Source organism: Felis catus, chromosome A2 (genome assembly GCF_018350175.1).
Source record: "Felis catus isolate Fca126 chromosome A2, F.catus_Fca126_mat1.0, whole genome shotgun sequence".
Taxonomy (NCBI): domain Eukaryota; kingdom Metazoa; phylum Chordata; class Mammalia; order Carnivora; family Felidae; genus Felis; species Felis catus.
The window spans coordinates 114,206,231-114,218,715 of record NC_058369.1 but is presented as its reverse complement, the minus strand read 5'-3'; the positions used below and the strand labels follow the sequence as shown (position 1 = coordinate 114,218,715).

Genomic DNA, 12,485 nt, shown 5'->3' with positions numbered 1-12,485 from the left:
CCTGTTATTCAAACTCTGAGAACCTTTAAAAACTATTTGGAGGAATCCCACAAGCCCTATGATCATCTTTACCCTGTTGAGCGTATTGAGTGCAGCTGTTGCGGCCACCAGTGCGGGCTCAGCCTTGAGTACGTCGACTTCACACTCTCGCTGTTTCTGGGACACTTCAGCCTGAATGGCTGTCACCTAATCAGAGAGGAAAGCACACAAACCCACAAACACAAATCACCACCTGAAATATCACTACTGAAGAATGTAGGCTGACTCAGATGCGCTGTTCAACAGTTCATCTGGTTCTCTTTAGAACAGGCGAGGAATGTGCCCTAAAGTGAATTTCTCTCAGTCTCAGTGTGTGCACAAAGCTTTGTATATGCATGAAATACAGTCACAAATCCCAATGCAAATGTACTCAAGTATCTAACTGCTCCAAGAAGGGCTTTGGCTAATCTAATTAAAAGGTGCTGCTAATAATAAATTCAAGGCGGCGATCCCTCTGCTCTTCAATTTTCTTTTTCTGAGTGTCCTGGATAAGTGGAAATCCAGGCTGGCTCAGTAACACCGACAGAAAATACTCTCGCTAGAAATCTCTATCTAATTTTTGTTTACATTTGCCTAAAAGCTATGTTGGCTAGTCTTTAAGAATAAATGTGAAGCTTTTTCTGTTCAACTGACTAGAAGATATAGTTATTTCTATGTATACTTAACCAAAGATATAATTTTTATAAAGACTAATTACTGGTTTCTCTAAGGACCTGGTAAGAAACTCTGGCTACAATAGCCCATTTCTGTCTGTCAACGACACTGATATCCACACTACTGTTGAAGGTCCAGAGACTCTCTTCATGCGCCCAAGAGGGTGTGGCATCAGTTTCGTGACATGAACACATATGTTATGCATACAGGGAAGCCATGCTGGTAAACTTGAACCAAAACCAAGGGAGAAGCTTTGGAATTTTTATCCTCCTTGCCCTCTTAGGAGACACAACAGAATTTGAATGGGCAGGAAGAGTAAATTTTTGATCCCCAGCAGGAACTGCAGTTTCAAAGCTGTGCCATTGGGCACAGGGATCCAGTCACCATGGGGGATGGCTCTTTCAGCGACGGTGACTAGGGCATTTAACGTGTGAAGAAAAGTGCATTTCTTCAGATGTGTTTGGAATGAACAGGTATAACTACGCCATAAAATTAAATAGTGCTTACAACAAATTATATTGTCTACTACAGCTTTATTAGCAGTAATTACCATTCTTCTGATTAACCATTATTTTGCTGTGTACCGCACCTTTTATGAACATAATTGGTTCAGGGTAGAGATGTGATCTCTTGCCAATACATACACAGCTACTGTAATGTAAATAAGAAAACACTGCATGCTTATCGAGAACTCAAAAACCACAACCCTCAAAACTTCCAGGAATGGCCAATGAAAATTCTAAGAATACATTTTTGGTGTGCTAGACAACACTGTTGCAGAACAAAGGGAGAACAGAGGTGAGTGAATTAACACCTCAGGGTTATTTACCTTCTATAAGGATACAATCTATAAACGCTGTTTGCTATCATTTATAAGAGCATCATTTAAAATATGTGAACTTGAGAAACTTAATAGAAGACCATGGGGGAAGAGAAGGGGAAAGATAGTTTCAAACAGAGAGGGAGGCAAAACATGATAGACTCTTAAATACAGTGAACAGACTGAGGGTTGATGCGGGGGGTGGGGGAGAGGGGAAAATGGGTGACAGGCATTGAGGAGAGCACTCGTTGGGATGAGCACTGCATGTTGTATGTAAGCAATGAGTCATGGGAATCTACCCCCAAAACCAAGAGCACACTATACATACATACATACATACATACATACATACACACACACACTGTATGTTAGCTAACTTGACAATAAATTATATTTTTTAAAAAAATAATAGCCGAACTTTAGAGAGAGAGCCTAAATGTCCATTTGACTGATAAATGGATAAAGGAGATGTGGTATATCTATACAGTGGAATATTACTCAGCCATCAAAAAGAATGAAATTTTGCCATTTGCAATGATATGGGTGGAGCTAGAATGTATTACGCTGAGCAAAATAAGTTAATCAGAGAAAGACAAGTATTGTATGATTTCACTCATGTGGAATTTAAGAAATAAAACAGATGAACATATGGGAAGGGGCTGAGAAGAGAGGGGGAAAAAAAGCACAAGAGACTCAACAATAGAGAACAAACTGAGGGTTGATGGACAGAGGTCAGTGGGAGATGGGTAATAGGTATTAAGGAGGCACTTGAGATGGGCACTGGGTATTCTATGTAAGCGATGAATCACTGAATTCTACTCCTGAAACCAGTATCGCACTGTAGGTTAACCACCTAAAGTTTAAATAAAAAGTAACAGTAAAAAAATAATAATAATCAAGATAAAATAAAAATGGTCTCCATATTAGAGATTTTTAGTACTAGAAGAGTATATCTTTTATTTATTTATTTATTTATTTATTTATTTATTTATTTATTTATTTATTTATTTCAAGAGAGAAAGAGAAAGGAGTGGAGAGGCAGAGAGAAAGGGAGAGAAAGAGAATCCCAAGGACTGATAGCGCCGAGACCGACCCCAGTAACCGAAATTGAGTCAGAGGCTTAACTGACTGACCCACCCACCCAGATGCCCGAAGCACTTTTAAGTGCTATTTCTGTGAGACTGAGAGTTGCTATTCTTCTCCTTCTGACTCCTTTACACTTCATGGAGTATCATTCCTTTGGGTAATTTTTATAATCAGGGCAATCTTCAATATTAATAAAAACCCACAAAAGAAAATGAAAAAAAAATACCCTAGGTTGGTCAGCTTTTTTTCATTCCCGATACCTTCTGCGCACTTTTGTTTACATGTCACATGCCACAATCACCATTACCACAGGAACCAACCCCCACGGGGACTGGATCCTGGTGACCAGTGCTACAGTTAGGACACTACAAGTTCCTAACTTACAACTTAAGTTAGAACTTAATTCTTCCTGCACAAGAATTCTAAGGTACATGTACAATAATTTGTGTATTTCAGGTGACACTGGAATAGTGAAAATACAGTGTATCTTAGTGACGTGGAGAGCCTCGAGCCTCACTGTCCAACTGCCTCCACACCATGACTCCTGGGTGGTGCTCAGCAAGGTTCAACTTGGGGAAGGAGGGAAGAGTGACACAGATCATTTGGAATGTGGGCTTTCTCTTGACTACAGTCTGTTAAAGCAGTGTTCGGGAGATACTCCCATTCTTGGGTACACAGAGCTTTTCTGCTATTGGTCAAAAGCTCCTTGCAAATGGTTCATGAAATTTAATGGTGGGTCACATGGAAGAAGTGGAATAGCAATGGCTTAGTAGAAACTGAAGTATGTCCACCCAGAAATTTATATGGCAAAGCCCTAACCCTAGTACCTCAGAATATGATTATATATTTTTAAATTTTTTAATGTTTATTTATTTTTTAGAGAGAGACAGAGCACAAGTGGGGGAGAGGCAGAGAGAGAAGGGGTCACAGAATCTGAAGCAGGCTCCAGGCTCTGAGCTGTCAGCACAGAGTCTGACGCGGGGCTCGAACCCACAAACTGTGAGATCGTGACCTGAGCCAAAGTCGGCCACTTGACTGAGCCACCCAGGCGCCCCTAGAATATGACTGTATTTGCAGACATGCCCTTTAAAGAGGTGATTAAGCTAAAAATGAGCCCATTAGGGTGGGCCCTAGGTCAGTTTAACTGGTGTCCTTATAAAAGGAGGAAATCTGAACAGGCACAAGAGACACCAGGGATGTGTACTCAGAGGAAAGACGAAGTGAAGACAGTGAGAACGCGGCCATGTGCAAGCCAAGGGGAGAAACCAAGCTTGTCAATATCTTGATCTTGAACATCCAGCCTCCAGAACTGTGAGAAAATAAACTTCTGTAGGTTAAGCCATGCAGTCTATGATATTTTTTCTAGAAGTCCTAGCAATCTAATAAACTGCTCTTATTTGCCTTCAGAGTATGAGAAATCCCAGACAGTCCTTCAAAACCCAGCCATATCCACATTTAGAATAGAAACACACAAAATCTGAAGACCGTTCAAAATCAAGGAGGATGATAACTTTTGAGGAGATTATATTAGCCCTGTGATTTAGAAGGTACTTTAACTCATGAGGGTTACACTCAACAAAGAAAGCAATATGAAAGAGATCAGAGAATTTGGAACCTTAGAATTGGGAACTGGTAAACCAAACAGAGACGGAAGAAGTAATTTTCATAGGCTTCATGGCGCTGGGGTTACTTGAAGTCACCGCTAGTAATGTCAGCAGTTTGGATGGCTCTTGATGATTTTATGAATCTCAAGGAACAATTTTAACCTGCTGCTCTACAAGGACTATCAAGGCACACAGAAAGGCAGTCAGTATTTGCTTAGTTATATTAAATATGGCAATGTACTTTTTAATAACTTCTCATGGGTCAAGACTTGAAATCCCAATTTTATAGGATCACAGTGCCCATGTGTACCCATTTAATAACTATGTAGAACCTAGCACACTGCTGAACAAAATGTGAGCTCACAGCACATGCTGCAATTGATGAGTTCCTTGAATCTCTATACATGGTTTAGTTACAAATAATTCTCCTTCCATGAGCAGCCAGTTTAAAACAGTCCCTTCTAGCATCACCTTGATTTGATTTTTATCTTAGCCCTCATCACTAACCCCAAATCCCTTGTCACTTGTCTCCTGCCAGTCTTTTCCATTATAATGTAAGCTACCTGAGGGTGCCTTGTATGTCATCTATGCTCAAGAGCCTAGAACTGTGCCAGCAAAAATAGTTGCTCAGTTAGTATTTGTTATTGAGAATTAAGTAAAGTAACCATCAGGGGTAAAATGAAAATATGTTTATTTCTTGGTATAGATTAGATAGAGAAAGTGTCTTTTTCATGTTTGAAGAACTTCATAAAACAACCAGTCAGAAGAGTTCTCATTTGCTAAAGCATTTTTTCCCTCTTTGTAAGGATGATTTTGCCTTAGGGATTCACATACAAAATGTGAAAATACCTCTGGAGTGTTTTATGGATCTCTAAAAGGTATCTCGAGAGATAGATTATAATCTAACAAGTACTAGCACGCCACTTATTTGCGCAATGCTTGAAAAATATCCCTTGGGTGGAAATGGCTTATGATAATCACATCATATGGGATACCTAATTGCTTAACATAATATAGTACAATTTTAAGGACATCCTCTGCTTATCTGAAACTCAATGGAAACACTTATTAACAAATTAGGAATTATATGCCCATTGGCCATGCCAAATGTAGCATACAACTTTAAAAACAAGTATTAAAAAAAAACTATTCAGCATTCTGATTTTCAGTGTGCAACTCAACTCTTTAGTTGTGTAAGCAACCAGTAAACATGCTCAATACCTATTAGAAAATAGGGGGGGGGGGGGAAGCCCAACTCAATTGTCTATGAATGAATGGCAATACCACTAGAAGAACTCAAGTATTTCTGGCATCATAAAACACTAGGATAATAACATAAAAGCTACTGACTCAAAAGCTATAAGCATGTTTATAATTTACCTTTTTTTTTATCAACTAATCCCTGATTATAATCTTTTGTCCCAAATGAGAGAATTTATCTCAAACAAACATATTCAATTTCTAAACAAGTAAGATATACAAAAATACCTTCCATTTGTGGCCCAAGGTCTGGCAAAAGAAGAGGACAAAGAAGTTGTATTTATTTCAGAATTGCCAGAAACCCAGGTACAAAGAAAGCAGAATCTGTATAATCTTAAGAGTAATTGTTTGCAACAGTAAAATGTAATATAAAATGCCAGGTTCTCAATCGAATCAAAAAGAAGAAATTTAGCTTAGGATTTAATAATAAACTCAAGTTGTATTATTAAAAGGAAAAATTTGAAAAACCATCTTGCAAAGTGATGGAATTGGGCTTTGTTAACAATTGAGTTGTTCAATTTGCCTAAAAACTGAAAACCTTTAGAAACCTCAGAGGTGACTTCATGACCTTTACTGTATTACAAATAGGCCTGATGTTCAAGATCCACATCCATTATATGCTTGAATGAGCTCAGTATTTATTGTTCTTTCATATCATTAAAAGAGCTAAAAGGGTGGGAAAATGCATAATGTAAAGAAAGGTCAAGTGGTAATCATGGTGTGAAATGCTGTTACATGTGTAACTATAATAATTCTTTAGATTTTATGCTCCCTGGAGAGGAAGTTGTTCAAAATTGTTCACCTACAAAGGTTTATTTTGTGCTAAATATAGCTCAGCACTCTAAATGGTGGAATTAGCCTGACCTTTCGCTCCTCAGCGTCGGCAATGGCCTTTTCCCGGCTCACTTTCTCCGTCTGGAGCCCGATCTTTGCGATCAGAGCTTCGGCATCACGATTTCTCAGCTGCAGCTCAGCTTCTTGAGAGGCAAGTCTGGCTTTCAGATCTCCCACCTGAAGGAAAAGTCACTACGTCCAAGTAACTTGCGTTGGGAACGACAAATATCAGATACAGCTTATTTTTTTAAATGAGTTCACAGATCCCTATCAGCCTGCATCTTTTATCTCTTCCTCCTCTGTTCCGACTTTAGTCCCATGTGCAAAAACAGCCCCGCTTCCCCTCCACAGAGGAACAAACAGCACAGTGTTTTCTGATTGCTTTCTGAAAAATGTAATTTATGTCAGCACCAGCTAGAAATTTACCTTCTCCCCTCAGTCTGTGCAGTCAGGGAAACATCAACAGCTGTCCCCACCTGCGTACATGTCACTCAAGCACCTGTCACTCATGCCCCCAGCTTTTCTGGTCCTGTAAAGCTCAGGCTCAAGGCAGCAGAGGCCACAGGAAGACTTGCTTGGTGGCAAGCTGGAGGAACCATGGTTTGTGCTCTCCAACGGAACACCATGAAAGGCTCAGAGAAGTTGAGACATCGGTACTCCCTGGCCGTTATGAGTTACTATCAGTTTCATTGAATCCGTTACTCACTTTGATGGAAATGCCTACAGACAGGTCTATTCTCTTTCCACAGAATAGGAAATGGTCCTCTTAGTTTCTTCCACCTCATACAACATTCAACTTAACACCTACTACAGAAGGGCAAACCACAAGTGCCTTGTGGGCATCAGAAGGGGTGGGGTCAAAGAGCAGTGAGTGTCCTAGATGGGGACTGCTGCTCCTGGCCTCACTCAACTCTTGAGGAACTCAAGTCTTTCTGAGGCATCAACAAATTTATCTTCTCTAAAGAATGATTCTGCCCTCGTAATTGGGATTTCATGAGGTTCACAAGGTACCACTAGGTTCCTAAGTTTGAGAATCACGTAAAGCAAAGCAGAAGTCAAGTGCTGGGAAACAAACGTGACTCGGCTCTTGGAGACACATGGAAGCAGTTTTAAATATCATGAGCATTAGCTTAATTCCATTTTTTTTCCAGAAGTAGGTTACTATGTTTACAAAAATCAAAGAAGCAGAGAATAATTATAAACACTTATTTTGACTCAGTTGCTACAGGCACTCCAGGGGGTTCATCCTGTGGAACAACATCTCACTACTATATCCAAGGACTCTTCAAACCTCCGCTCAAATGGCACAATTACTATTACTGTTACCTTTACTAGTTATTATAGTTTAAGCTAAGATGGATTTTTTAGCCTCTCTGTGAACTCAGGGTAATAATGCACAGTGACATTTGCTTGTCTTTTCTTTTTAGCCATGGGAAACTAGTCGCATGTTAGGTTACGATCCAAAGAATCATCTAAGAGACTAGGAGGAAACTGTTATTTCAAGCTCTGATTTCCGTTTCTGAGGAAGCTGTTAGGTCTGAAGAGTCTAGTGACTCAAGCCCTGGGAGCGAGGCCTTGCCGTGAAGACAGGTCACTAAGCTATCTGTGATGATCTAAGCTGACATCTAGAGAGGGGGTATGCGGCTCTAATGGGAATTTATGGCTTTACTCCAATGAATACACAGTGCTGAGGTTTAGACACATATTTCAAACGGCACGGATATTCACCTCTGTGGAATTAACTTCAGGCAGATCTTTACAGAACACAAGTTTCAACATGAAGACATTCTGCTCCACACACGGCCTTATCTGCCATGGTAGGGCTTTCCAAATGCCCACCTAAGAAAGTACGCTTCTTTTCTATAATAAATAGGCTTTTAAAACTCTTAGGGAACTATGAAATATTCCAATCAGTCCTCTGATATTATTGAAAGCATTATATGTACAAACACCTATTGAAAAGAAATCACCAGTAGTCCTTCAATTAAGACTTCACATGTCGTCTTCTTAGACTTTCTGCCTGATGTTTCTAGCCAAGGGGGAATAAGGAGGCCCAAGCATCCTTAAACTTGGCAGGCACCATAAATAACCAGTCCCTTTCTTTCTTCCTCTCCCCCAACCTCTTCTTTTTCCCTATGGCTGAGATGCTGCCACCATGGACGCCACTCTGTTTTTATCCTCTTTGCTCTGTTTTTTGGGAAGGAGACTCTAAGTATGGCAGAGGCCATTTTTTTTCCTTAGCCAACGGCTGCCCCACCAGTACTGACGGTTTAGTTTAGTCAACGCTAGCATTTCCTGGGGCAAAGTCCACAGGTGCGGTTTGGGACACACCTCAAAGGTACACAGATGCTCTGGGACACACATCTCCTGCACTCATGGTCTCCTAGCTCTATAGGACTCCTAGGAAGGTCTTCACGAAGAGAAAGAGATGGAACTGGAAAGGTAGTGAGAAAGAAGAAGGAAAGAGAAAGAAGGCAAAGAGTAAAAGAGTAAGGTAACATGTACACAAAAAGAGTAAAAACATTTTTTGAAGGAAAAGGGAAAGATGCACAAATACAGGTATATTCTTTGGCAGGCTTCCCAACAACTATTCTTACATCACCACATCCTGGAAACTGGCCTGGAAACCTTCTCAGTTGGTTTCTCTTTCCCAGTCATGGTCCATCTACTCACTATGTACAGATCAGCACTTCACTGAGAGCCGTTCCTGGTTTACGAGATGAAGGGCACAGAGGCAGGAGACGCTCTGGCCTATGGACATGTGAAGGGTGTGGCCGGACAGGCCTTCAGAATGAGAGGTGCCACTGCAGGCTTCTCCAACTGGCTTGTGGTTTATTTCTAGCCTGGACATAAACAGGCCATTCAGCACACGTGGGGCGAAAACTGGCCCAATCTCCTGAGAAGCATATGAGTCCGTCCAAGATGGCAATACTCTGAAGAAGTCTACTGGAATTCCTGGCCTTGAAGGGACCACCGTGGAGAATTTTCCCCTCACCAACTCCAGAGCCCAAGTGGCTCAGAGAAAGCTGGGCCAGTTTCCAAAGTCTCCACAATTTCTCATTCTAATTCTTTTCTCCCCCAGTCACCAAGTGGCAGCACGGGGAGCTTTAAAATCTCAATACCTGAACTTGAGAGTAATACAGATCTGGGTTCCAACTCCAGCCTCACAGGTTCTGTGGCTGGTTCTGTCTCATCTATGAAATTAGAGTAGCAACACCTACTTCATATACTTGTTTACTTTTCAACAAGGAGATGAGAGGACAGATGGAAAGACCCACACATGGTTAACGTGTGTGCTAATTCTCTCCTAATTTACTCCTGGAGGTTAAAGGTACCATCCTTCAAGGGAGCAGGCAGATTGAGGATGAAGGCTACAGAGGATACTTTAAACGGAGAGAGATGGAGGCCAAAAGGAGATGAGACACCAGGGTCAGAGGAAGCGGCTCTGCTTAGGGACCTCAATCTGAACAAACCACATCATGTCATCAGACAGGAAATAATGCCTCCCTGGGGGGGAGGGGCTTTAGAATCTGAAACCAAAAGGGATCCTACTTCCACTCCAGTGTGACAAAATTCCTAACTATAAACCCAGGGCACCAAAGCCAGCGAATGTAACAGAGGAGTGAGCTGTGCCTGTTCCTCAACATCTCTTCACTGCCCTGTCCTGAGTCAGGCCAACAAGGGAAGAGATCTCTCGAAACCAGCATAACAGAATAATTGGCCAATCCCTTTCTAGACTTATGAAAGCATGAACGCTGTTTTTTTGGTGTGTGTCACTAAACTGTGAATTTAAGCAGTAAGCATCTTATATAAACGGGTTGAAATGCTGCATCAAAAGTAAGTGTGCAGTTTTTAATTTTAAGAGCACACATTTTACTCAGTAATAACACATCCTAGTCATACCTGAGAGGCTGTGGTTTCCAGCTTTTGGATGCCATTCACCAAATGCTCTTTCTTCTGGGATACCTCTTTTTGTTTCTTCTTCAACAGATTCTTAAACAGTGATATTTGTTCTAGAAAACTCTTTGGGGTGGTATAGTTGTGTCTTCTCTCATTCTGGTAATACCGGGTACTCATTTCATTCACGCTAGTGTGAACGTGGGCCATGAAGAGGCTAATAGAATCTTTGTCCAGTGCCTGAAAACATAAACACTGTATTTCATATGCAATTCTCTCAAATTAAAACAAAAATGTAATTAAAAAAAAAGAATCAGCACAATTATGGAGTATCTTTTCCTAAAAGCCAGAACAAATTACGGCAGGATCTGGAAAAACTTAGTCTTTAAGAGATAGCCACAGGATGAGAGAGATAACAATAAAGCATTCAGCTTTGCCAAGTAGGGCAAAGGATTTTTGTGCCCTCCACATACCAAATCCAAAGCCAACATATAACACAAACAAAGCTTTTCCCAACTTGCTTTTTATCTATCAAGTATGTGAAAGAAAAAAATGGTGAAACTGAGACACAGTACTCTAAAAAGTATTTTTGGTGTTGCTTTCAAACTACACTGTAGCAGTCACGCGCGCGCGCGCGCACACACACACACACACACACACACACACAGCCCAAACTGACAAATGTGGTTTTTTAAGAACCCATGGGAAAACAAACAGGATGGGAAGGTATAAAACTCATTGCTTCTGGGAGAAAAATGCCATTTATATTTTCATTTGGAAAAAACAAAAAAAAAAAGAAAACGAATAAGTGCTCCTAGAAGATTTACTAGAGAACTCCCCCCCCCCCCCACTATACTATTCTTTCTGTTTTGTCCTCTATGACTTCTGAAGTAGTTAACTTTTTAATTTGTGGAGTCACATCTCCCTCATTTTAATGATTATTTATTGCATTCTGTACAAGATGAACCAGGTTCAATTAATCAAGGGAAGCCTAAAAATCAATTAATATGAATTAAATGAGCTACACCAACTCTTAGGAAAGTCACACATAATTTACCAAAGTGTTGTCAATAATGCTCAGACATCTTTGGGAAAATTGCACACAAGTGGCTGGTGATGCAGTTAAATGTTTCAAACCTGCACCATTAATATTACAACCCGGGTGTGCTAAGAGACAGGCCAGTTCCTGGTGCTGAACAACAACTGCTCCTGGGCGACGTCTAACAGCCTCCCAACATCATGACAAATCCGTGAGTGGGTTTCAAATATGTATATATGGGGTTGCTCTGCCTATCCATCTCACTAAATTAAAATTAATGTTCTGTTTTTTTAAAACCAAAGTCAAATACAGAATGATGCAAACCCTGAATATTCTGCATTCTCCAGTTCTGAGCTATGTGCATGTTACCAAATAGTGGACTCAGAATCTAAACTTATAAGGAAGTTAGAGAACTCCGTATAAATAAGATCCTCTGAGGGATTTTATTTTTAAAAGGGCTTCACTGCAAAATAAACACGGAGAGAAAATTCATCCCTGTCCTATCTTGTTTGAATGAACTAAAAGTGAGCACATGTCTTTTACAGTGTAAATCCTTCCCTGGCCAAGTCCGACCTCCTCACGTGGGGTGTGGGTTGCGGGGGAGGACCTGGCCTCTGCCCAACCATGATCCTTATGAGGAGGCTCCTAGGCTGCCCTGAAAAGCTCTCTCTGACAACAGTTTCATTTGTAAATCTGCGATGGAAGAAGTGGTTTCCGGTAGAGCTGGAAGTGGCCCGAGACAACTTGTCTCAATGGGGCAAAATAACTATTGTTATCGGGCTTAACAAAATGGCACAGCATGGGAGACTTGCAGAGCCAGGGAGCAGCTGGTTGTAATTCACACTGTTTTTCAGAAAACTCTAATCGTTCCAGAACAGACCTCTTTGATGACTGGTCTTCCCTGCATTCTCAATTTGTCACTTTCTCTTATGATAAGGTCAGTAGTGACAGCACTTCCTGACATTAACAGCTGTGGCTTTTAAAAGGGTCATTGTAGAACTACTAATTGCAGTAATTTCATTAGCATAAATTATTTATTCTGCCATTCATTTATCTCCAGTTTTCTTTTTTTTTGGGGGGGGGGGGTGGGGAGTGCAGGGAGGACATGGCTGCCGATGCGGCTGCAGAAAAGGCAATGCAGTGCGTATTTTTCGTTTTCAGAGACCCAAGTGAAGACTATCACTCCTGTTACATTTGGCCCCTAATGAAAACCAGCTGATCCCATTCTCTAGTCACTTAGCAGCCCATCATA

The 12,485-nt window shown here is 40.8% G+C and overlaps 1 protein-coding gene across 14 annotated transcripts in view; it reads right to left on the bottom strand.

Moving 5' to 3' along the window:
* DNAH11 (dynein axonemal heavy chain 11) overlaps window positions 1-12,485 on the bottom strand; it is a 372,548-nt gene that overhangs the window by 121,807 nt on the left and 238,256 nt on the right. For all 14 annotated transcript variants that reach the window (XM_045052477.1, XM_045052478.1, XM_045052472.1 and 11 more), the window contains 3 exons: window positions 10,201-10,434; window positions 6,328-6,474; window positions 73-186 (listed from right to left, as the gene is read on the bottom strand). In XM_045052477.1, the coding sequence (XP_044908412.1) occupies window positions 73-186; window positions 6,328-6,474; window positions 10,201-10,434 (495 nt within the window). The remainder of the gene's footprint in view (window positions 1-72; window positions 187-6,327; window positions 6,475-10,200; window positions 10,435-12,485) is intronic.